The sequence below is a fragment of the Platalea leucorodia genome, assembly GCF_965183815.1.
Source record: "Platalea leucorodia genome assembly, chromosome: 14".
NCBI classification, from domain to species: domain Eukaryota; kingdom Metazoa; phylum Chordata; class Aves; order Pelecaniformes; family Threskiornithidae; genus Platalea; species Platalea leucorodia.
The window spans coordinates 10,946,180-10,972,199 of record NC_138836.1 but is presented as its reverse complement, the minus strand read 5'-3'; the positions used below and the strand labels follow the sequence as shown (position 1 = coordinate 10,972,199).

The following is a 26,020-nucleotide window of genomic DNA, read 5'->3' as shown; positions in this document are numbered from 1 at the left end:
CTCGGAGTGCCCCCGGGTAACAACCCCCAGGTGATTATAAATGAAGGAAACACAGTTAGACTGTCTGGTGCTCCAAAGGAGAGGTGTCCGTGGTGTGCCCAGGGCTGGCAGGAGGCAGGGACACGGGCACTTGGGTTTCTTTGCCAGGACTCAGGGACATGCCGGGCAAACCCTGAAGCTCCCAAAAGGTCCTGGGCTCCCCATGGAGAAGACAATGGGATCTGGGCTACTCTGTGTTTACCAGAAAGACACTGTGCGATGACCCCTCGAGAACACTGAACACCAGCAAGTGGGAGCTAGAGGCTTCCTCCTGCAGCCACCGTTATTGCTGTCCCCAGCGCGGGGAAGGGTCTGTGGCACAACAGGAGCAACTGGTGGGCTTCATTTATGGAAACCCCAGCTCGCTCCCAAGGCAGGGTCCGCTCTGCTGCCCGCAGGGCAGGCAGCACCCTGTGCCGGGTGCAGGGCTCAGCCCCAGCTGCACTGATGCTGCACGGCACACAGCCCTGGCACTGGTCACAAGCAGGGCAGTTTCTGCTCGAAGCATCAGTTTGATTTAGTTTAGGTTTCAGAGGCAACATATAAACATTCCCAGTGAAGACACTTCTTCCAAGGGGCTTGGCCAAGTGGGGTTTCCTCCTCCGTGTTTATGGGAAAGCATTTTGTTTAGATAGAAAAGCAAACGAGCAGATCCCCACATTCCTCCTCAGCACATCTCAGCCAGCTCACTGGCCTCTGGGATGGGAGATTTAGCACAAACTCAAGGGAAATTTGTGTTAAGAGTCCCTTATTAATATCCCAGCAGTGTCTGTGGAACATGAGGCATCACAGGCTGGCTTAGGAGCTGGAAGAGGGTGGGAGGCACCGCTGATAATGCAGCCTGCAAACCAAGAGTTATCCTGAGATTCATTACAGCAGATAAATGCTTCTCCTAAGGACTCTTCTAGCCCATGACTCAATACCACAGCCTAGTTACAGCCCAGGCAGGCTAGAAAATGTGGTATTGCTTGTACTGTGTTCTTGGAAACTATGAAAGAAGAGGTAGTTTGGATTTTGCCCTTCAGGGCTACAACTAGGTTGAAAATTCACCTCTGTATGAACACCAGCAGAAAGATTTACACCCATGAAGTACCACTCAAAATAGGCTTTAAGTGAGAATTAATTGGTATCTATACCTCTGAGCAGGGTGAATTTCCCTTGGGCCTGAATAAGTTCTGCCTGAGCCTTTCGTGGAGTTATTATTTCTTTCATTAAAGGGGGAGAAAAAGGGATGAAAATCTCCACTGAGAACAGCTGGCTAATTTTTGCTCTTTCTTTATAACAAACTCAGCCCAAGATCTGGTTGCTGGCAAGCACAAACCCAACATCTGCAGGAGGAGAGGCCTCTGGCCTCCCCAGCTCGCTGGAATTTTCCAGCTGATGTGAAATATTTCCCAAGTTAACGACAACGTCTGTCGAGGCAGGGATGGGGTAGCCAGGTGGTCATTTTTTTGGTACATGGCTGGGTGTCACCGGGCAAGCGACTGAAGAAACACCCAACCTTGTGCAGAGCTGGACTCTAGAGCCATGCTCCAAGGGGTCAGGTTTTCTTTCTGTGTATGCTCTGAGGAACAGGAGCCTCCTGTTCTCATGTTGGCCTTGTCCAGTTTGCTCCTTGATTTGGGGAACTAGTATGAGGGAAGGGTCTAATATCACTCCCATGTCACCACTGACCTCAAAAGATCCACCGTCAGTCTCGTAAACACTGATACCATGGTCTCCTCACCAGCAAATTTCCAAGAGCTTTACACAGCAGGTAAATTAAGCTGTTTGCTTCCCATGCACACCTTGGGAAAATGAGGCTCAGTGCTGAGAAGTGACTTCCCAAGCTCGCCCATCCAGCAGCACCATCAACCTCCTAAGGGCCAACATATGGCCATGGCCTCACTGGAAGGGCTGGTCCTTCACCTCCCGTACCTCTGTGATTTGACTCCAGATGCTTTCAGAAGTCCTTTTATGGCTGATCGATGGCTTCAACATGAAACAAGGCAGTGGGACGCACCCAGGGTACCTGCAGGGCAGTGATGACATTTCCATTGCTATTTGCAGGACTGAGGGAGAAGGTGAGGAGTGAAAGCATCAGGAACGATCTCACCTCTAATGCTGATCAAGCTGAAATCCCCAGACAGAGGCATGGGCAGGCCCCGAATCAGCTAACATCAGTCTTAGAGAGTAACTGCCCTGGAGCGGTGATCCGGCAACTCTCACCTCCAAGCCCCTAAACCCCCTCCATCCTCCTCAAAGTTCAGCCACAAACCAAAGGGATCCAGCTCCTGATCAGTGACACACTGGGCATCTGCGGGAAGGAGGCAGCTCAGGGGTTAAGGCTTTTGGCAGCATTTCAGTTGTACGATGCAATAAAATATTTTATGACATTTTTACAATATTGTGCAATGGGATTTCGAGACCTCAAAAGAAAACACTATGTAAAAGTAAGATGCAGCTGAGTGGAGCAAGCCCAGCAGGTACGAGTTTCTCTCTTTTCCTGCCCTCTCTTCCCTTCTCCCGCTGCCCTCGCTGCAGGCAGGAGCACTTGCTCCCCACGCCGCGGGCCAGCCCAGCTTCCCCGGTGCTTCTCAGCACATCTGTGCTGTTTTTATGTGCGTGCCACATACTTCCACAGTGAGCACATATCACATGTTGCTACAAACAGCCCCAATAAACATGGGAGCCAAGTGTGCCTAAAAATTACAACATATTAAACACCTTTTACCCTGATCCATAATATCGTAATTGGTATACAAATAACAAGACTCATCTTTAAATGGGATTCCACGGTTGCCATTATCCATTTGCTGCGTGACATCGGGACTTGGGACACCAGTGGCAGGGCCAGGAGAGGCAAGCTTGCGGCAATCAGCTAAAATCCTTTAGGTCACTAACTTGGTGGCCCCCAAAAGTAACTCAAGTGATTCTGAATCAAGGAAAAACACACTCATCTTGAAAGGACTGGGGGTGTTTCATTTTACAGTGAGACATGTAAAAAGAGTAGATGTCTGAAAGGAAGCACTGAAGTGAGTTCATCAGAAATAAAGCTTATCCCAGTGGTTCAGCTTCTTCCTAACCACGTGGAGGTCACCCTCATTGCAGAAGACCAAGGTCACCTCTGGACAGTCCTTATCCTTCTGGAACAGCCACGGCAAAGAGCCTTCAGCAGATGTGGGATTGTCACCCACGGTTGTATCTGTCATCACACCGTTAGTCCTTGTAGGAGATGGTCTTAGGTGAAAGCGCAGGTTGTCTCCGAGCCAGAGATCACTGAGGCTGCAAGAGCGTCCGGGGCAAGTGCCACTGTCCTAGGGACCGGACACTGGACGAGCTCAGCCTGGTCAGGACCAGCAGGGTCATTTTGATGATCTTGTTACTGCTCCAGAAATGAGGCTTCCCTATGAATGCACCAAATAGGTAGAAAATTTGACCAGGACTGTTCCAGATGCTCTGAGATCAGAGATCGCTATGTAAAAACATGCAGGAGCTTTAACACAAATCCCCAAAACTGGGTGGTGGAAGAGGAGTCTTTAGCTCCCCCTCGCATGCTCTTCCTTCCCTATTTCAGCCCTTCTGGTAACAACATGGGACAGGAATGTACTTTTATAACTGATGAGGTTCTTCTGTAATCACTTTATTCCAGGAACTGACGCTCTAAGAAAAATCCCAAATATCACAAGGCTTGGCATAAAATCATACAAATTGGCAACACTACATTCGGAGTGAGGCAAGCTAAGAAAAGCCTAATCCAATCTTATGCTTTAGAGTACCAGCATAGCGGCAGCAGATTGCCTGGGGTGGTCAGGAAAGAAATGCTTGTCCCTGCATGGGACGTGTCCAGGCTCTCAGCGGAGCAGAGAGGGGGTCTCAGAAGAAGCCCCAGCCTTTGAACTTCTGTAGGCAGAGACATCCAGCGTCACGGCTTATTTGTCTGATCAAACAGAGCAAATCCCTCACTCTGATCCTGCTGATGGCTCTAAATTGCTTTAACCGTTGTTAAATGAACCACACAATATATTTTCAATGTAAGCAAATTTTTTTTTCCTTTTAATAGCTCTTTGGCCTGACTTCAGTAGGTGTTTCAGCTCCCTTGGAAGGTACTGCCGAGAAACTGGTGTGCATAAAGACTCACCTGAACTAGTTTTGCTCTTTTGTTTCCTCCTGTTGACTATTAATGTGTTTTTTATTACATGGCTCCAGCCATGCCCAGAGCTTCTTTGCAGTGTATGCGGTACATGCTCACGCAAAGGCACCTCCATTCGGAAGTGTGTAATTACAGCCTAATTAGGCAAGAGGCAGAAGGCTGACCTGCATGGGGTCAGCCGCTGAGTTGAGGCTGGACACGAGCTGTCTAGTCCCCCTGCAGACGGGAAGCCCCTGGCCCTTCCCAAAACAGGGTCCCCTTGGCTGGCCCATGGGAAGTGCATTGGGAAGAGTTGCCACCCGTCCCATAAATCCCAATTGTGTCAGCTCCTCCCTCTCCATGGCACCCCTTCTCCTTGGTGCCCAAGAAACTCCATGGGTAGAAGCAATGAGAAAAGTTGTAGGTTGAACTGCATTAAAACGCCGGCATGTTTGCTGCTCTGTTACTCAGGGAGCTTTCCTCGTCCCTTCCAGTTTTGAGGGTCTCGTGCCCCTGTGCCTCTCAGACTTCACATTTTTTGCAGTACTTGTCAAACCTGGTAAAAGTTTAAGCAAAACTAACATATGACAAAGTTTGTCAATCACAATGAATCTTTTGTTGCTGGGAAAGGTATTACTTGAAAGCCCCAAATTTTCTCACCGTGTGAATTTTCCAGCCAAATGGTTCCCAATTCAAATTTGTCATGAAATGTTAAAAAAAAAAAAAAAAAAAAAAAAAAATCCTAGCCATACCTAGCTATATCTTCCTTAAAATGCTAAATTACTCTGCTTTTCATGTCAAATTTGTAGCAAGTATCTCCAATTATGAGGGGTTTGCCTAGGAGGTGGTAAGGAGATTTTTTTCGTACTACAAACTTGTTCCTGGAGTCTGTGTGCAAAAGCCTGGAGGGATGTTCTGCCAGAAAACACTGTCCTCCCCGGCAGAGGTGCTTCCCGGAGTGACGCTTGAAGCGGCGACTCCTGACAAGCCAAAGAACCACTTCTCTGGGGAGCTGCTCTTGGGCTGACGTTGTTTTGCTGGGGAACGTCAGCATTATCCAGCTCACACAGATATATCCTGGATATTTGTGGGTATCACAGGTGACCTAGTGAGTAGAGTATCTTAGTGTTCATCCATCCTTAGCACGACCTACCTCTCATCTTGGTATTTTCCGTGTTTCTTTCTGGTGAAACTCTTCCAGAACCACAAAAAAAATCCATCTTACAGCAGGAGAGGCTCCTGGATTCCTGAAGAGCTTTGGATGGAAAGCAGGAGCCCTGCAAAGGGACAGGCTGTGTGCCAAAGCTCAGCTGCGTCGGGGTGTGGGACAGTGCTGGGTGGTGACAGAAGGTGGCAAATGTCCTTACCATGAAGGGAGCTCTTCCTCGGGCTGCTCGTCCCTTGCCTGTGAAGCCCTGTCAAGTCACAAGCCTCAACACCTTAAAAACCTTAAAAAAAAACCAAGAAGCAGCTTTGGTTCGGAGGAAAGAAAGGGTTTTTACAAGTGATGGCAGCAGGGACAATTGTGTCTGCTCTGAAGCAGCTGTGACTCCACCACTGGGCATGACCACGCTCATAACGAGGGATCTCCACAACAGATATCCCCTTCAGCTTAGGTAAAGCCAGTGAGTGGAAACCCATTCCCATCTGCCTGTGCGTTTATCCAAGTCCCCCTCCAGCATCTCACAGAGTGCCCACCATCACCACTCAGTAGATTTTCCACTCCAGGCTTTCTTAAAACATGAGGCTTTCGGTGCTCCAGCCTGGGCTCCCGAAGCACCTGCAGATCATCTTGAACACTTCTTCTTTCAGGGATCCTTGCAAAGCATCTGCCGGTGGCAGCGGCTCTCCTGGGGGAGCTGGGCGTGTGCCTGGCCACCTCCCCGGGCGCCCTGGCTCCCGGGCCAGCTGCTATCGATGGCATCAGAACTTGGATTACATCAATTCTTGTGACATTGCCCAACTGAAACCCTGCTCCCCAAGGGAGGCCCAGCTTAATTGACTGTGGTTATTAATATTGTATTATCAGCAGCCAGATGGTCCAGAGACAGGCAGTTTTCATACATTTTACCGATGTCCTTCAGTGGAAAATTATTTCCACTTATCTTTAGTCCTCATATACTTCAGGTAGAACAAAGCGTTAACAGCAGCACGCTCCGCCGTGAACAAAGTCACCACGAGGAAGTGCCGGGCTGGAGAGCAGACATGAAAAGGTGTCTGTGCAGGCTTTAATTAAAACAGCTCCATGGAATGGCTGGAGGGTAGGAGGAGGTGGTGGGTCCTTCCTGCCAAGCCTGGAAAACGACCAGAGCGGCTTTGCTGGAAAGGGTGTCCCCATTGCTCTTTTTTTTTTCCCCCCTGACTTTTTGACTGATACTGGAGGAGCTTGCAGCGGTGGGTGCTTAAAACACAAAAGCCCCCAGAGCCACCACCAAGGACTTTGCTGGTAAAGCCTCCACATGCAGACAGACAGGACCCACACAAGTCCCTGGACCAGTCAAAGCCTAAAACTCGTATGGGGATAAATAGAGCTCAGGAGCAAGGGGAAGAGCATCTTTAACAGCAAAGTCCTGGGAAGAAAAGTGACCATGGAGGTCTTTAACCAAGAGGTTTTCTGGCTCCCAGGGGAGATTCAGTCCAAGGAATAGCCAGATGGGTACCTCTTCATAGGTCATTTCACTTGATCCCAGTTCCAGCATTGCCCATTTGCTCCTTCCACACTTGAGATGATTGAGATAAACAGAAAGAAGACCCTGGGCTTTATATTGCCAGAGGGAACTGCCGTGCATCGCCCCGCATGCCCGCGGTGCACAGGGCTGCCCCCGCCTGAGGTCCCCAGCGCCGAGCCCAGTCCTGGCTCTGACACCAGCTCACTCCATGGCCCTTGGCATGTCCCTGGTGCCCACATAGATACCCCAGCACTGCCCCTACCTCAGACATTTGCAGCATTAAGGGGTTTGCCAGGGCTTGTCCTGCAGGAAAGCATCTCTCAAAGGCATGGTGGTGACAGGGTTACCCGATGACAAGCTAACACCTCCCTCAAAGTGTCACCAGCGTGTCAGATGGGGGATGAAGATCCCTGTCATTAACTCCCCTCCCAACAAGTATTGCTGCTGACAGCTCCAGTGCAACCTCAGGGAAGGTTCGGGGGGGTAGGGGCTGGAGGCTCAGGGGTGTGGGCAGGGTCTCAGGAGAAAGTGCTGGTGGTACCAAGAGCTCTGAGGAATGAGCTGCACTCAGACTTATATGATACAAATACAACAACCCTGTTATTCCTGTGCAAATTACAGCTTCAGCCCAGCCTCTGTTTTCTCCTTGCAGTGGGAAGGGTATAATTTGGGGGATTTGCTAGGCTTTTACCCAACTGTGTGCCCAGCCAGCCTCTCTGCTGGGCAGCTCTTTAGTCCCACGAGTGTGGCTTTTGGGGCACAGCATGCATCCACCCTGCCCCTCCAGCCGGGGCACTGACCCTCCCCCCCCCCCCCTCCTCCCCTCCCCGCCAAGGGTCGGAGCTTGCTCTGGTGGCTTGGCTAAAGCACATGGTCACTTGTGGGCCGTGTGGGAAGGAGGGGGACAGTGGAATCGAAGGGTGTTGGGGAGGCAGGACCACGGGGGGATCTTGACAGCACAGCTCTGGCCCACGCTGGGCAGCTGCCAGTCATCTCATGATGGACAGGCCACTAAAGAATAGGTAGGAAGCCTTTGAACAGTCATCAGATACCTAACAACATTGATAAACTGTACGGCAAGCTGTGGATCCTACTGAGCATTACAGGTGTTCATTGTACCCTGGGGAAGCTGTGGGGAGCACAGCTCCCCAAAGAGAAACAAGCATTTCCAGAGTGTAAGTCCCATCTCAGGCATAGATTTAGGTGCAAATTTCTCATTGCAGACTGCAGAGGAAGCCCGGAGCAATAAATATCTATTTAGGGGGTTCAATGAAGTGGTTAAAACAAGGTGAGCTGAATTCTCTCTCAGTGAAAGTGTTCAGACAATCATGATGACATTTTTGGGGCATTGGATGATCAGGACATTTTGTGATTTGCTGTGGAGACTTTTACTCTGTGGCCAGCAAGGTGATTTGGCTGAGCTCAGTGGAGGTGCAACATCTCCTCCACGTTTGCTCCTTGCTCGGCCCATGCTGTACCAGCCCCAGCGATGGATCCAGTTCCTATGGGCATGAGGTCCAACCACCCCCTCTTTGCCCAGGACACCGTACATGGGAACACAGGGCACAAATTTGTGCCAGCAGCATAACTCTCATTCCTGGCCCAAACACTTAGGTGCTTGGCCATATTTCACTGCCTTGGCCAAGCCTGAAGTAGCTCATCCTTCAAGTATTTGCTTCTTAGATAAAGTTTGCCCTCCTCCTGCAGCCATCCAATGAAGAGACACATCTCACACACAACCAGAAGCAGAGCTAGTCAAAAGCACGTTGCTGTAAAGGAAACCAGCCCTGGGCTGGGCTGGAGCCCCGGTGTCCCCAGTGCTGCCTGCTGAGCCTCAGACACACCATCCCGGGTAGTGCTTCTCCAGCCACACATGGCTGGACCAGCCTGGGGCCATGCTCCAATGCGGCAACCAGGACCTGCTCTGGGATGGGGTGGCTGAACCCTGGTTTTGTTTCTTTTCCCATTGATCCACCAGCAAGGGCTCACCTGATGCCCGCGCTGCCAGGACCAGCGTGTGCTCCCCAGGCCGGCCGCTCGCTGGGAACATCACCAGCAAAATAGCAAACAGATGTCATCCAAGATCGTTCATAAATATTTCATAGCAGCCTGTGAGCCACCCGGTGAAAGACAGAGACCTCAGCACCGGCTCTGAGCTTATTACTGAGCACCGACAAATGCTTCTAATTGGGTCGGCGGCAACGACAATATTATTGACAGCAACAGAGAGAACAAGCTGCTGCAGTTTATTTGCTTTACTGTGGGTACCCATGCTAATAATATGTAAATTGAGGGTGATGGATAAGACTTTGTGGAGAGCTTCTTCTCTGTCTTATTAGATTAACACAGAAACCTAAGCAAAGAGAGAGACATTAGGGAACAAGGTGAAGCCTGCAGAGACGAGTGCTGGTCTGAGGTTCAAGCAGATGTGCAAAGGGAGTTACTTGGCATTAAGGCATTCGATGTTTTCAGCTAGCTGCACCCAAACGGGAGCCATGGAGTGAGGAGGGTAGAGGAATATTTTCCAAAAATCCAACCCATTTGCTGTTGGATTGAACAGCAGTCCTGAAACCCCACCATGCTGCACGTGGATGCTGTGAACAGGGTGTTTTCCCAAAGGGCTGCTACTGCAATCAGAGCAAAAAATCCCATTTTTCTCAACTGTCTCCCAGTGACGGAGATCTCAGAAAATGAGAGAAATGAAATTAACTGGGAGAGGGTGCAGGACTCGAAAAGACTTTTGGCTTCTGTTCCTGGTTCTGCCGTGTATTTGCCACACACCACTTATTTCCCAGAGGCTGCAGTGCTGTCCCTGTGTCACCAGGGATGATGTGACACTTGATTTGTTGCTGTTTGCAGAGCATTTTGAGGTCTTTGCTTGAAAGGAGCTTTTATTAAAGTTCCTGCATGCTAAGAACTGCCTAGGACTAATAAACACGGTTTAAGAAAAGTAATTTGAGGACATGACAGCAGCTTGGTTCTGTGTGCTTTTGGGTGTGTAATCGTGTGTGTGTGTGTGCCCGTGCAAGTGCATGTGGCTCACAAATTCTCCTGAGATCCCTCCTTCCATTTGGAGGCAAAAGACTCCCATATGAACATAAGTCTTGGTATGGCAATATTTTATATGCAAGTATTAATCCTCTTTTTAAGCGACCCATTTATTAAAACTCGGCAAGTTTCAATTTTTGAAGCTGGTTTCTCGAGATGTCATTATCCTCCTGCTGGAGCAGATTAGCGGATTGCTAGGAGGATGCAATTTGAGCTCAATTAATTCTGCTTCAAGTCCCAATTCAGTGTTGCTAAACAGCTCTCAAAACCTCTCATCAGGCTATCCAGCACTCCGCTGCCTGGGGAACACTGCCCTGGGACTGCACTGCTGCCAGGGCAGTCCTGCCCGGCTCTGCCCGACGCCAGCCCCCGTCACTGGCAGACACCGGTCGTCTTTGCACCATTGCTCCCTTTTTTCTAGAGGACTTTTACAAGACTTTCTGCTCAGTTACTCTAAAGCATCTTGTGTCCAGGGAGCAAACGCTGAGTTGGTCTTTTAAAATACCAACGCCAGCATTCAATTTTTCTTCTCTATTGTATCGCTTCTATTAAATCAGTTAAACCATTGGAGCAATCATTTTCATGTCTGCTTGAATACAGCAATGAGAGGGAATGGGAGAGTAAAGCAGGTAAAATATAAAGCAGTGAAATAAAAATAGTCAGTTCACAAGACAGGGTTTCTTTTTTTTTGCTTGGGTAAGACTTGCCTTGACTGTCATAAGTAGGATTAAACCAGAGCCTTGACTTAACCTGCTGGGCCCAGAGCCTGCAAATCCTCACTCATGTGCTTAGGTTTATGCGGGTGGAAATTGGGCTACTGGCATGTGTAAAGTGAAGACTCTAAATCACCGCCAGAGCAGAGCCATCAACTGGTTGTTCTTCCAGGCAGGAATTGTCTTTTCTTTACATGCCTTTGCAAAACCTGTAAAATTGGGCCCAGATCCAAGACTATCCAAATCATTATTAATCTTGACCTAGTTTACAAACAGGTATCAAGTCCATTTCCTTCGTTCCTGTCCTTCCTCTCTCTTCCTTCCTTGCTCTCCCTCTTGTGCTCACAAGTATATACTGCACGTCCTCTTTCCTGCTTCCAGCCAGCATCCGTTGCAATGAACCTGCCTTATTTATTTTTTTAAACATAAATACAAACCTTACCATGACATTCGACAACTTCCCAGTCTGCCGTATCTACTCTCACTGGATGCTCAAGAGAGGGGAGTTTAGGTACTTGGAGGCCACCTAAGGCATCACCATCAGCATGAATATGCAGTAGATGACTCTTGTAGCTGCTTCTACTACTTTTATTTTAAGACAAAGAGGACTTCTGAATGCAGACCATCTGAAAGAGAAAGGACTGGGGCAGGTGGAAGGATGGAGCTGTTTTCTTGGTGAAGGAGGTGCAATGCCCAGGGTGTTTCCAGCAGTTGTGCAGAGGGAGGTAAAGACCGATGACAGCTGCAGACTCATCACCCACAGCCTCCTCTCTTCAAACACCCAAGCTGCAACACGACAAAACAGATTATCTGAATTGTCAGGTGGGACCACAGAGTCCAAACAGCAAAAGCTCTTGACCTGGGCTCTAAGACACTAGTGAAATGCCCATGTTCCTGTCTTCTTCACAGTGGTCATCTAGATGTCTCAGAGACTTGCTTTTGTGTTGCCATATACCTGCCCGTATCCTTTCAAGCATCACCCCAGGGCAGCTACACTGAGAAGCTTCAGTCCCATGGCATCGCTGCAAGCACAAAGATGCAAACCAGACCAGAGAGAGACTGTCCCATGTGCTGAGCTTGATGCTATCATTTACGCCCAACGGAGTGTGCACATGAGCCTTGGGAGCTGGCAAAGTTTTGCACATGAGCTGAGGACAGTCCGAGGCACTGGCAGCATAGATGAGCCTTTCTGAACACGTCTCCAACGAAAGGCAGAAAACGTGGCTCGCTGAGAAAAGTCAGCTTCAAAGGGATTCCCCTGGCGCATTCCAGGCCCTCAGCCCATCAGGCAGCAGCCTGAAAAAATACTCAGTCCCTAAAGGTCAGCATGCATCACAGCAGTGGGCCGGCCGGGGAGTGAAGGGCACAGCTGAGGGACATGCCGGGAAGGTCCTGCCACTGGCCACAGGTGCCACACACCAGCAATCCCCTGCCAAAACGCCTCTGCTGTCTCGGCATACTCTGTTTTCATTCCCTTTTGCATTCAGGTTGGGACAGAAAGCCCTGTCCCCGGCCGTGCTGTGCACCCATATCTGCCAGTGACACCCAGCCCACGGAGCAGAGTGGGCTCCAAGTGCAGGAGTGCTGATGGCAGTGAGACCTTGCTCTCTGTGATGGATGGGGAAACCTTGGGAGAGATGCCACCACCTCCATGGTTGGTGTCTGAGTGCCGTGGACCCGCTTACCTGAACCCTGCGGTGTGGACCACAGCAGCGTGGGAGCAGCCAGCGCCTTCTGCGCTCGATGAACCCCAGCTGTGACGAGGAGGTGACCTGCACCCCTGCGCTGTCCCCTCTTGCTTACATAGCCAGCAGCCTGTGCTCTCTTCTGAAATTTTCTCCTTCCCTGCTATAAAGCTAGTGGCGTCAATGCCAATTGCCCTCTTGCCTGTCCCACATCTTACAGTTGAACACACAGGCAGATTGCTTGGCTTTCCTGATGCTGTCCTTCCTACGTGGTGATATTAAAGTGTGGGAGTGCTCACAGGGGAGTATGTTAGGACGTATCCCCCCACGGATTTGCTCTGACCCACCGATCCAGCTGTGCCCTATAGAGATGACGTCCAAGCAGGGAAATCCGCATCACCCTCCATGCCTGCAGCACAAGCTCCGGCTCTGGTGGGTCTGTACAGCCATGGCAGCACTGGGATGGGCAGCTTTGCATGGTGGCAGAGAAGCCGGGTCTGTGTTCCATCTTCTCTGCCCAGATCACCACTGTCACACTGGTGGAGATGCTCCCAGGATGCTGAGGACATCCACCTCCGCTGCCAGCTGCCCCTGAACTGGCAGGTACTGGGGCTGCCTGTTTTCCCATGCGCTGCCATTGCCCCAGGGCAGCACATCCGCAGCTGCCGGGGCTTTGCTGCAGGTAAGCAGAGGGTATGGACACAGCGGCGCTTGCAGAGCGTGGGGGAGCAGCACGGTGCCACTCCTTCAGCCGTTGTTTGTTCTACCATCGGTGTACAGAGTTGGTAAATGCAGCCCTTTGCACTGCTAAAACAGCCTTTCTCAAAGCCTGTACTGTGGATTGGAGGTCAAGGTGGGCATAAAGTCGGTGCAAGTTGTTCAGATGGGCCAGCCATCTCCAGCCCACCCTGACGGGGCTGGGGCTGAGCCAGGGGCTCAGAGCACAGTGTAGTTCGTGGGGCTTCACTACCCCGCAATGCAGCTGCGCCCCAGTCCAGCCCTCTCTCCATAATGCTGAGCAGCCCTTTCTGCTTGCAAGGACCTTGCCATGGCTGTGGGTGGTTTGTAGCTATTGACTGAAGGGACCTGGATCGATACAGAATCTATTGCCTTTGTGGTTGGGAGTCCTCCAAAACAGAGTTAAATGCTTGGACAGGCCCAAAGGAGGATGTTGCAGCTGGGGATCATGACCCCAGCAGATGCCTGCTCCCGTGGGGCCACCCTGCCTTTCCCAGATATCCCCATGGGGTGATTCCCAGCTTATGGGAATGACTGCGAGCCGCACAGACAGGGCTCAGATGCCAGTACATGGATATCAGCTTACCATCCCAAGGCAGGACAGCCTTGTGCATAGACCCAGCAGGCTGTACTCAATAACTACCACCTGGGATAATCTTCATTTTGGAGCATGATTCCCACCTTAAAGCCTTTAGGATGCGCAAGTGTCTCAGCAGAGATGAAAGCACCGAGCCACCCAACATCCCCCATGCGAAGGCTGAGCTGCCCTTGCCAGGGCTCTACAGAGCTGCTTGGAAGTCAGAGCCACAGCCCTGTGGACTGCGATGCCATAAAAGCTTCTCTTTACACATTAATTTTCCTGGGAGAACCCCAGGGCTTGGAGGGTTAATAAGAGCATCAGCTAAACAGGGAGGGAGACGCAGACAGCTCATGTGGATGGCGTGGAGGGGCTTCAACTGTTACAGTTCCCTGCTACAATTTCCAAGGCGGTTTTGCCAGCTTACATCAACATCAAGTCTTTCATCCACCGCTCCGTCAGTCAACCAGCAGCTCATAACGCCCAGCCCGTCTGGAAGGAGAACAAGCAGCTTCCAAAAATCGCAGCCCCGCGTCTCGCCGCCAGCACTAGCACTCGTGGCAGGGGCAGGAGCCAAACAGGCCTGGAGAAGAGGCAGGGCAGGGGATGCAGGGGAAGAGCAGGCGAGGAGGAAGATGCTTTTGGCAAGCAGAAAAAGAGCGAATTAGTGGAGATTTTGGGTTTGGTTTTTTTTTGAATGGGAACTTCCTGTGAAATGCAGGCATATTTTTCAAGGACCTTTCCCAGTGGTGCCATATCACTGGAGATGATCTACCATTAAAATTACGATTACCGACTGATTAAACAAAACCCACTCCTGCCTTAAGCCTAACCGATGCACCACCTTCCCTTGGTGAAGGCGGTGTTGGAAAACAAGACTGCCATCACCAAACCCCTTAAAGAGGAGGTTCAAAAGGGCTGATCCAAGGGTTAGGATCAGCGCCATGACACCATCCAGCAAGAAAAATCACCTGACATATCTCTAGAGTGATTAGATCCCGAAAGAAGGTGATTTGTTAACGCTGTGGGTCCATCTCCTTTGTGCAGAGCCCAGACATCTGGCAGGAGCCCGAGGTGCCGGTGGTGGCCGGCTCCATCCCCATTGCCAGCCTGCGAGCTGTGCTCATTGAAACACTGACCGCGATTCTCATGCAAATGGCCGGACGGCGAGAACAGATGTGAAACATTTGGTTCTGTTCTTGTTGGCTTGTAAAGAAATAATGCGACTGGAAGGGGGGAAAAAAGGGGCCAAGCAGGGTGCGGGGGGAGAAAGTTTATAACAATGGTTCTCCCTTGGTGGCCCGAAGCGATGGAGTTTATGTCAGGCTGTGCCAAATTCATATCTCTAAGTGAATGGGACTAGCCCTGTCAAGCTTTGAGGTAGGGGCAATACACAAATATTATAAATACAGGGAAGTGTAGAAGCTGTGTCATGTCCAGTGTGGAGCCATCAATCATCTCCTCCCCATCCAGAGTTTATAAAGTGGTTTCTGATGGTACTTAGACAGTTTACGCCGGCCGTGTGGACTGGCTGGAAAAGCTGACTGCATGCTCCAAGTATGTCGCGTTTGCTCTCAGGAAGCTCCGGTGATGAGGTGCCCTGGCAGGTTTTGTTGATATTAGCAGACGGAAAGAAAAAAAATCCACCGCCGCAAAGAAACAGGCAAGCCGAAAACACAGCCCATGCTCCGACTGAACCCAGGCTGGAAGGAGCATGGGGTGTCCGTCACCGCCGTCCCCACAGCCTTGTTCAGCACACAGGATGGGGAAACAGGGCCAGTGGGAGAAGAAAGCTGGTAGTGACACAGGTGCACAATGATGCTCAGTCTTCTCTGCCGTTTTTCATCATTCCTCTGGAACTACAGAGTTACTGTTGTCTGTTGGCATGGGACACCCATCCAGACATAGATGGGTCTTCAGAAATGTGTGAGGCCCTTTTGCTGCGGACATCCATGCAGAGAAACCTATGAAGACACACAACCCTCGTTGAAAAATATGCATGACATGCAGGTGCATAGAGCTTGCAGATTGCAACCATGCAGGTGCTCCCCACAACCTTATGCATGCCCATACCTCCGTCTGCTCTCCTGTGTGTGCATGTGACGCAAATGCTTATACACAGGCAAGAGCATCCCTTCACGCACACACACACACTGGATCCTGAGCTTGACTTTTCCCTTCTTTATCTATCTGGATACCTCTGAGCTGGGACCTAAGATCACAACATGAAGTAGAACCTCAAGCCTGAGCTTTTCCCACCTTCAGTAGTGGCTGAGCCCTGCCAGCATATTGCTGCTGATGCCTCTGACAGCTCCCAAGAGAGAGGGAAAGGCTCATGTGTGAACATGGAGGCCAGGGAGAGAGTAGGGAGAGTGGGAAGGTGGAGTCTGGGGAGCTGGGGGGCTGAGAAATGGCAGATCTGGTTAGTGCATGGCAGATGTGGAGACCAAGAAGAGCTGTTGTTGGTTATCAACATGTTCAGACTAACCCAACCTCGTCTCAGCCCTCTGCCCTGTGTAGGGGAGGTGACCACGTCTCCCTGGGCTTGTCCAGCTGAGGCTGGTTGGGTGGACCTGTCTAATCTCCACCCAACCCCACCGCTTCTCTTAGCCAAACCTCACACGCAGCTGCGTCAAGGGAAAGGTGTCTGCTTATGTTTCGTGAAGCACTAAAGATCATGTTTTGAAACAGCTGAGCTGATGACTGCCTGTGCAGCTCAATAATTACACACTCGGCGCTGTGATGTACATGCAAATTAGGCCTAAAATGACACTGGGATGTTGTGCTCCCAAGTTGTCAAAAGCTCAGTCCTGGGATTGCCTCCAAAACCCTCCAGTGCCTGCGACGTGCTCGCCGGCCGGGTGCTCCCCGGGGGAGCTGGCTCTCGGGGTCGTGAGTCGCACCCCTCTCCGGCGGTAGCCAGACCTCATCCCAGCAGGGCGATGGGCTTATCCGTGAGCTGGCGTGTGGGTGTGAATCCCCATAAACACCCCGGTGCACACCGGCAGGTGGGTGCAGACACAGCAGGGCAGGTTCCCCCCCCCCCCGATTTTTCTGGTGGGTTTAGCGCGGCAGTCGCCACTGCTCGACCATCACCCAGCCCTATCTCGAAGCCTCAGCGAGTGATCCAGGCGTGACTTCACCCGCCGCTGAAGCACAGCCATCTCAGAGCTGGCAGCATTTTTTAGCATTGCTTAGCAGGAGCGCGGGCTGTCTGAGGATGGGATGCTAAGAATACAGTATTCAGCCCAAACTCCTGGGGTGATGCAAGCAGGCCAAATTTCCCATACAAGGCAGGAATGTGTGTCTCTCGTTCCCCCTTCCAGCAGGAACTAATGCGATGTTACTGCTTTGCTTCCTTTTAAAGTGCTCTCTTCAGCCCAGCAAAGCCAATAAGTGGAGCTGTCACCAGCTCCGCTCAGCCAGGACGGAGCAGCAGCGGCAGCGCAGGGTCTCCTGGGGAGGGAGGCAAAGCCCATGCCCTTCCCTCGGCAGCCCCTAACGATTTGCCGGCTCTGACACTGGTTTGCTGGGAGTACACCATTGCCCCTCTCTGCCTGGTGCTGCTGGTTACACCGTAGGGCTCGGTGTTTTCTGGGTGTTACAAACACCCCGGGAGCATCGTGGGGCTCCAGGCTCAGGTTCTGTTGCTGGACAAGTCATTTCCAGCTGTGGTTTCAGCCCACCTGAAGGGAGGTGGGATATTTCAAAGGGATCACATGGAAAGAGCAAGCCATGAGGCTCAAATCGCCACCTCTCCTTTCAACCCCTACTTGTACCATTGCTGTACAAAGGACAAGCTATCCCGTAAAACCCGCTGTGAAGGGAGAAGCTCATGGGGGTTTACAGCCAGCCCCTCATCAGTGGGTCTCTGGCTCTTCTGTCCAGCGCGCCTGCCCTGTCCCAGCCCTTCGGGAGCCTGGTTCAGCCCTTGATGCTCTCCAAGCGTTGCTTCATACCCAGTAAAGTCAATGAAAAGATTGGCCTTAATTTCAGAGCCCCTTGGTTAAGCTTTTGGAGAGAGCCAAGGCTTTGTACGCTCTCTCACAAGGACCAAAGCGAACCAGGGTGTGAGCATGGGCAGCTCCCATCTCCACTTAGGGTGAGCCTTGTCTCCAGTCCGGTCCTTGGGGTCCATGGCATGTCCATCCTGGACCGGGAAAACCTTACCGAGTATATCTTCACCAAAGCCAACCCTCCTTCACGAAACATGCCACCTTCCCCAAAAGCACATTTTTAACAGAAAAAAAAAGTTTTATCAACAGTTTGAAACCAGCCTTCCCTGTGTGTTTAATATAGAACCATAAATGCAGATTTAGGGTTTAATTTTCCCTGTATTGTTTTCATCGTCTGGCTTGGCTTTTTTTTAAAGTAGAGAATAATATTAAAAAGCACAAAAGGCCTGGAAGGTATTTATTGTTGTTCCAACCCATAGCCAGTCACAACTGTATCAAACCCAGCACAATGAAGCACACAGCGCACAAATAAAACGAGACACAAACAAAGGTAATAAAAGAGACAAGTATCTGTTTCAAAAGCACTGGAAGAGCAGCAGGAGTGTAACTACTTCATGTTCCAGCTAATATAGCTGTCTGGAGTGATCCTCAGAAAGCTATACCAGGGAGCAGTTTATGGGTTTCCCTTGGAGAGCTCTTGTAAATATTTGCCTGCAGTGGCTGAGGACCTTTGGGAATGCTGGCGTTTGCCAGCCCATCGTCACTTCGGTTCGCCAGCCCAGCTAACAAACCCGCTGTTTGGGGTGTCCGTACAGCGCACCCTGCACCGCAGGCTGTAGGCATGGACGTGTAAACAGGGCATCACGCCGTTATTCTCAGGACGTTCCCGATGCTGGGTTAGTCTGAGAGTGGTTCTTCCATGGATGAGAGCTGCTGATGCATAAGTGCACCTGGGTGTAACAGCTCACTTCAGGTGTGCAACTCCCCTGTGTGCAGATTTGTACTGAGCACGGTGCATCGCCATCTCTGCCGCCGGCCCCAGCTCTCCAGGTGGAAATCCATCACTTCCCGCAGCCCCTTGCTACCTGGGGAGGGGTGGGTGTCATTTGAGCCAACCCAGCATGGCATAATCCCTTTCCCGATCTGATAAAAGCCAAGATGAGAGCTGGGCTCAGCACCCAGACCCCTCAATGTAGCACCCAGACCCCTCAATGTAGCTCCCAGACCCCTCAATGTAGCACCCAGACCCCTCAATATAGCTCCCAGACCTCTCCACGCATTTGCTCTTCAGGCTCACAGCCCTTTGCAGCCAAGCAACTCCCACCATGGCCCCACGGTGCCGACCTGCCTGGTGTAAAGGGGTCCTCACCTGCCCTTGGGGTGCACTGTTGGGGCTGCAGCCATTATCATGGTGCAAACAGCCTCCCTTAGGCAGACAGGATGGGTGCTTGCTTGCCCGTGGGGTACGTTGCCCATGACTGGCAATGTACCCCACATGCCCTGTGTGTTTTAGATGGCTGAGGCATCTAACAGACGCAGTGCCGGTCCCCTGAGGATGCTGGCTGCAGTAAGTGCCACTAGCTGAGGTCTGTGGGGCTGTTCCTCTGCTGGACCTGCCCGTGGATGAGCCCCAGAGGTGGGCTCGGTGCACCAGCAGGGCCCCCGCTCCCTTCGTGGGCTGCAGAAGGAGCTGGGGTGAGCAGGCACCCAGCAGAGCATCTCAGCAAAGCGCCAAGGCCGCCCAATTCGCCCTGCCTGGCTCTGCTGTCTCCCAGCCTGTTCTACCATCACAGCAGCCTGAAGCAGTGGTAGGCCACTGAAAACTGGGAGCTGTGGCTTCAGCAAACAGAGAGGCGTGATCGGTCCCGCTGGCCCTGGAGGGTCCATAGCCCGCTCCAGGCTTTGGGAAACACTGATGCAGCTGCTTTCATGGGAGGCTGAGCCATTAACAAGCTGCGGAGGCCCTCCAGATAAATCATCAGCCCGTATATCTTGGGGAAGGACAAACAGGGGTCATTTAAACGTCAGTCCTTTTGCCCCCTAGATTATATTGCGCATGACGAAGCGCCCCGCTCCAGGCCGTGCTCTCCCCTCCTTTACGGCAGAGGCATCACCCTGAGCATGGTGGCCGCATTGGGAAGGGCAGGGCCAGAAATCAGGACCCTGCCTGCGGCAGCTGGGCAGCTGCGGCTGGCAGCCCCGAGCTCCCATCGGGGCTCTGAATCCCATTCAGTCTCCTCCTCTTACTGGTTCTTATTAATTCATGCTCCCGATCTGAGGCCTCCCAGATGTCCTCACGTCTTGTGCCAGCTCTCTAATCAAGTTGGCCTGTTCTCCATCCCCGCTGGGCAGGAGGTATCAGATACAAGGTGGACAGCGTGCCATGTCCAGACGTCAGGTACAGAGATACGTTGCCTCCTGCCTCAGCCAAAGCAGGACTAAGATTTCATCCGCTTTCTGCTCGCAGGTCTGTTTGCTTTCTGGGTGCAGGCTTTGCATATTCTGCAACAGGCCGAGTCATTTTGTCAGGTTAAGCGAGTGCAGGCTGAAAATACTCCCTCAAAACTTTTTTTTTCTTTTTTTTTCCTCGTCTAGATGATATTTCCTGTGGATACTCTTGTCAGTCAAAAAAAAAAATTAAAACCAAAAGAAAAATCCCATCCCTACATTTTTAGTGTCTATGGCTCAATATTTCAGGATCCCTTTTCAACAAACCCCCCTTCCCTAGAGATGCTGCTCGGCTCTCCAACACGTCTCCAGGACCTGCCCCTACCTGCTCAGCCCCCATGATGATGCTCCGTGGGGATGCAGCTCCCATTCCCAGTGCTCGCATGGCTCCGCCGCTGCCCTGTACCCTCAGCACATGCTGTGCCTCAGGAGGGCTCTGCAGATCCCGTAAAAGAAGGACCACAGTTCCTTTTTTAATAATACGGGAGCATTCAGTTGGGACCCCGCTGCACCAGGCTCTGTACGTCCACTCATTCTCTGTCCCAAAAAGCTTGGTGGAGCTGGAACCCACCCGGGATCCAGAATGCGCCGGGATGAGGCCAGCAGCCACGGTCCTCCTGCCACCGCTGCCAGCCTGGGGCTGGGGACATCCCCGCGGCTCATCCCAGGCACCCCAGCCCCGCTCTGGGGCACGTCCCACCAGCCTTCCCCACACCACACCTCGCTGGCTGCTGGTCCCGCCGGCTCGCGAGGACAATGCATGTCCCTACAATCCAAAGGCAAAAAGTCCTTGAACTTTCTGTGTGATTTCAAGGGGGGGAAAGCCCAGGAGATTACCGAGATCAATAGAGGATTTGGGTAAAACAGGACCCGCCATTGACTCCTCCCTCTCCTCTGGCCTCTCAGATCCTGGGCTGCTGCTGGCCTGTCCCCGTTCGCTATTGTTCCTATTCATTTTAGATGAAGGGGCTTTTGTTGCAGGAGCCCACGCGGGGTCACATCGCCCCTCGGTTATCAATCTGTTTCTCTCTCCTCTGTCCCATACTCCATCTCCCCAGTACAATGGGATGTTTTCTTCGGCAGCAGCTTCCTGACAGGCAGCGGTTCCCTTTGCCTTCAGACCTTATAATCACTTGTTAAGCTGTACTAGCCTCGGGCTCCCCTGGTCTCTTTTCCACCATACTCCCAGTTTAACCCCTGATCCCATCTACACTACGGGTCACTGGGAAAGGGGAAAAAATACAGCCGTCCCAGTGGGGCTGGCGCAGGCTGTGCATGCACAAGGCATCCGAGCTGGAAGCCTTCCACTTTCCCAATTGTATGGGAGCACCTGGAAATATCAGATGGTGGAAGCAAAGTCTTCAGCTCTTGTTTGCCAAAGCGACAGAGGATTTGGGTTGCTGAGTTTAAGCCTTTGCAGACTCGCTTGCCAAAGGGCTCTCCTGGTACGCAGGGCTGTTTCCTCGGTGCCCCATGAAGGGACCCCAAAAGAAGGGCATCCCAAAACAGCCCATTTGGAATAGGAAACCTTGCTAACGGGCTGCTGCTGGTGGTGGAGGGGGATTTTGGCACCAGCCGTGCTGGGAGAAGAGCCCTGCTCGCTCTCAGAAGTGGCACGAGAAAGGACTTGTGCAGCGGAGCATTCCTGGGGGGGGAGGCAAGAGGGGAGCAAGCAATAAAATAATGAATAGATAAAAGGAGAAAGGAACAACCAAGCAAGGTAAGGAACGAGTGCAAACAGGACCACGGAGGAGAGCCTGCCAGGACCATCCCCGGGCTGAGCCCATGCCAGCAGCGGGGCCGGTGCCAGCGAGCCGTGAGTCACGGGCACGACGCGCAGCCCCGCGAGCTCGGCTGGCCGCGCTCGCCTCCGCCCTGCCAGCCCACCGGCGAGGCTGATCGCGGCACACGGAGCTCCCCTGGATCCCGGGGGATCCCAGCACCCCGAGGCACCCCGCTGCTGCCAGGCTTCGGGAAAGGCACGCTGGTGTCTGCGATGGGGTGTGGTGAAAGGCTTTGAAATACGTAGGTCGATCAATGCGGCAGGAACTTAAGGGGAAAAGAAAGAGGCTGCACTGAAAATGCTAAGTCGCTTGTGTAAGAGGCTGAGTAAAATGGAAAGCACCTTTTGCTCCAAGCCTCTAAGTCATTAAAAAAAAAAAACCAAAACATGTTATGCCTGAGAAGGGTTATTTTTGCATCAGGGCTAAAACAGATAAGAGGTGTAAAGTCTCAGAACTGGATGTCATGACGTCAGCCACCCAGTTTTTCTGGCCTTATAGTACAGCCTTCACCAACGGTCTCCGTGCCGAGAGAACCTCATCTAAAAATAAGGACAAAACCAGCCTGCTAATAAACCTCTATGGAATCTCATATTTGCAGCTGTACTAGCAGAGTCCGCAGCAATATGGGGTACGGAGGGGTGAAACTATTTGCTATTTTATTCCCCTGCATTGCCCTTTCTACCAGGTAAGACACCTTCCTTCTCGGAGAGCCGCTGCCGGCTGCCGGAGCCCCCGATGCCTTCAGCCCCGGCAGGCAGAAACGATGAGTCAGGTTCTGAAAAAATCACAAGATTGCCTTAAATATCGTAAGGCTGTTTTAAATACAGATATATTTGGCTTACTGCTTTCTAGACACCGAAACTTTTTAAATAGACTCTGGTCACATTTTCCCTAGGCAACTAGCGACTTTTTAAAGGAAAGCTGAGATTCTCACCAGTATTTCCAGGAAAAAAGTAGCAAATGTGAGTCCTGCGATACGATCACAGCGGATACACACACATCATCCCTCTGTGCTCTTTCACACTGATTTCACTTCTCTTTTCTTGCTTTCTCTGCTTGAAATGACCATTTATTCAAACAGAAAATGTAGCATTGTTCTAAGCGTCTAGGAAAAAAGTATCATAATGACCAGCATAAAGAAATCAAACCACTTCGCATTGATCGCGCTCCTTCCAGAGGGCCCACTCCAAAGCCCATTGATGTCAGCAAAGTCTTTTCATTGACTTCAATGAGCTTCGGATCACAGCGCAGATTTATAAAGGCATTTAGGTTCCTAATGATGTAAGTAGTTGCCTAGAGGTGTTAGAGGCCTAACCTGCTTATAGCCTTTTGTAAATCACACCAGGCGTCTACTTACATGTTGAAGCACTGAAATACCTGAAACGCTACAGTATCCTGAAGTCACCAAACATACCGAGTTGGAATGACGCTCACTAATTTTAGATGAAGTGATCTGGCTGTGTTGCAGCTGGGGTGGGTATGGATTTGGAAATCCATATATTCAAGATAAGTTTGTTAGAGAGGAAAAATGTCATAAAGTTAGGAGAAGATCTAACAGAATAATTCATTGCAAATAACATTTGTTATTAGTTTTGGGCTGTTTACTATTTGGAAACACATTTTTATTAGCCAGCCAGCTCTGCAGATGGCTGATTATTATTCATTGCAATTTTTCCCCCCTTTTCATTTTATAATTTGTGGACACACAAGCTTTATTTCCCATAGTTGAAGTTTAATTCCTCAGCTAGGTCCACACCAAACAGAGGGGGGGAAAAAAAACAGATCTAAGTCAAGTGTTTCATGTGCAAGTTTGTTTAAAAATTCTATAATCTATGACAAACATTTCAAATTAAAAGGACATTCCCACAGGCAATGAAATAATGAAGCCTTTAGAATCAGGCAGCCGAGGCATGAAGCTGATAGCTATTTCCACATTTTATGTACTCTCAAAGGAGAAGAGCAAATTCTGAGAGCAATATCATGTTGTGTTTGTAGATATCTCTTACCAACTGCGGGCCAGATTCTGCAGCCAGCCTAGGGGTAATTTGTTCAAGTGAGCGGGGAAAAGTCTGCTTTCGGGTCTTTCTGTGCTGCATTCAGTACAGTGCTTAGTGTAACTGTTGGCTGTAAGCCCGCGAATGTATTTCACACGCATGTCAGTGGTTTCACCGATTTTAAGGGGGACTATTCTTCCATGTAAAGGTATTTGCGTACGTAGGGGTGGATATGATCGTTGGCCAAATCAGGAATTTGTGCTCAGGTACCAGAGGGATGGGGGGGGGGGGGGGGTAGTTCAGAAATCTGAGTGGACGGACAGAAACGTGGATGGAGCGTGGACGAACGGACATCACGGTCTCATCACACTGCACACGCTTAACGAAAAGTCCTGCGGAGCTCGGCTGACAAATGAGCCTGTCTGCAGGCAGCGGGGTGGATTTCCTACCGCAGCTCCAGCGGGCAGCTGGCAAGTAAGTCAGCATCCAGAGAAAAGCTGTAGGGAACTGAGATCTCCTCTCTGCCCTACGGGGCATCCCCGCACCCTCGGGACAGCTTCCCGGGCACCCCCGCATCCCTCTACCCCCCGGGACAGCCTCCCGGGCACCCCGGGACCCCCGGGGCACCCCCGCATCCCTCTACCCCCCGGGACCGCCTCCCGGGCACCCCGGGACCCCCCGGGACCTCCTCCCGGGGCATCCCCGCACCCCCCGGGGCACCCCCGCACCCCGCTCCTCCCGAAAGGGCTCGGGAGCGCCCTCCCCGCGGGTCCGCCCCACCACCCGCACCCCGCGGCCCTGCGGGGGCCGGCCCGGGGGCGGCTCTGCCCCCCGCCCCGCCGCGCCGTGGCCCCGCCTCGCCCGCCCCGCTCCGCCCCGCGCCCGGCGATGTCTCCGCCGAAGTTTGCCGCGGCGGGCGCCGCACGTGGGAGCCCCACGCCGAGCCCCCAGCACCGGTGGGCTCCCGGCCCCGCTTCCCCGGCCGGCCCCGGCGGTGCCCCGCTCCCCGCCCCGCGGGGGATGCCCCCCTGAATCGCCGCCGCGCCGCGGCCCCCGCGCCGGGGATGCGGCAGCGCGCAGCCCCCCGCCACCGCTGAGCGCTGCGCGGAGGGGCCGCGCCGGGGGGCGGCCGCGGAGCATGGCCAGGGCGCCCGGCCGCCGCCTCGGGGTAGCATGGCCGTGAGCGCGGCGGCCGCCCCCGCCGAGCCGCTGCCCCGCAGCATCTTCAAGAAGTTCCTGGTGATGCTCTGCTCCCTCCTCATGTCCCTCTACGTCTTCTACTGCCTGGCCGACCGCTGCCAGACCCTGCCCGGACCCATCATCGCTGCCGGCGCCGCCTCGGAGGAGGAGGAGGGCGGCGGCGGCGGGTACCTGGGGGGCTCGGCCGAGCTGCCCCCCTGGCAGGCGGCGGCGGCGCGGCGGAAGCGGCTGCTGCAGCGGCTCAAGCAGCGGCGGCGGCGGCAGGAGGCGGCGCCGGGCGAGGAGGTGCCGGCCGGGGGCGGCGGGAGCCGGGCCGGCGGCTCGGGCGGCGGCGGGGGCGGCGCGGCGGGGACGCCCGGCACCCTGACGCTGCTGCTGGGCGAGGGCAGCAAGCGGCTGCCGCAGGCCATCATCATCGGGGTGAAGAAGGGGGGGACGCGGGCGCTGCTGGAGTTCCTGCGGGTGCACCCCGACGTCCGCGCCGTCGGCGCCGAGCCCCACTTCTTCGACCGCAACTACGAGCGGGGACTCGCCTGGTACAGGTACGGGCCGGGCTGGGGCGGGCGGCGGCAGCGCGGCGGGGCCGGGGCCGTGGCCGGGCCGGCAGTGCCCCCCGCTGGCCGCCGCGCCCCTCCGCCGCCCACCCGCGTCTCCCGGCCCCGCGTCTCCCCGACCCCCAACCCCTCCTCGCCGCCCCGCTGCTCCCGAAGCCCCGGCCCCGCTCCCCAGACCCACCCGCCCCTCCTTTTCTCGCTCCCCACATCCCCCAGCCTCGCTTCCCCCGGCCCCCGTTTCCCGGTTCCCCAGACACTCTTCCCCCCATCCCCTCTCTCCACCCCTTCTCCCGTCCCTGCTCCCAGATCCCCCGGCCCCTCTCTCTCCCCGCATCCTCCTCCCCGCCACCGCAGCCCCCGATCCCCCACCCCTCCTCTCCCTGCCCCGGTGCAGGGTCCCCCCGGGGGGGCCTCCCCGCACCCCGGGGTGCTGCCTGCAGGGCGGAGGGGGGCAATGGGAAGAGCAGTGGGTGGCCCATCGCCCTGGGGGCTGCACGGGGATGC

General features: G+C 53.0%; 1 protein-coding gene across 1 annotated transcript in view; it reads left to right on the top strand.

Moving 5' to 3' along the window:
* Window positions 1-24,690: 24,690 nt before the first annotated feature.
* HS3ST3A1 (heparan sulfate-glucosamine 3-sulfotransferase 3A1) overlaps window positions 24,691-26,020 on the top strand; it is a 36,457-nt gene continuing 35,127 nt past the window's right edge. Inside the window, exon 1 of the mRNA XM_082326432.1 lies at window positions 24,691-25,504. Coding sequence (XP_082182558.1) covers window positions 24,936-25,504 — 569 coding nt within the window. The 5' untranslated portion in view covers window positions 24,691-24,935. The remainder of the gene's footprint in view (window positions 25,505-26,020) is intronic.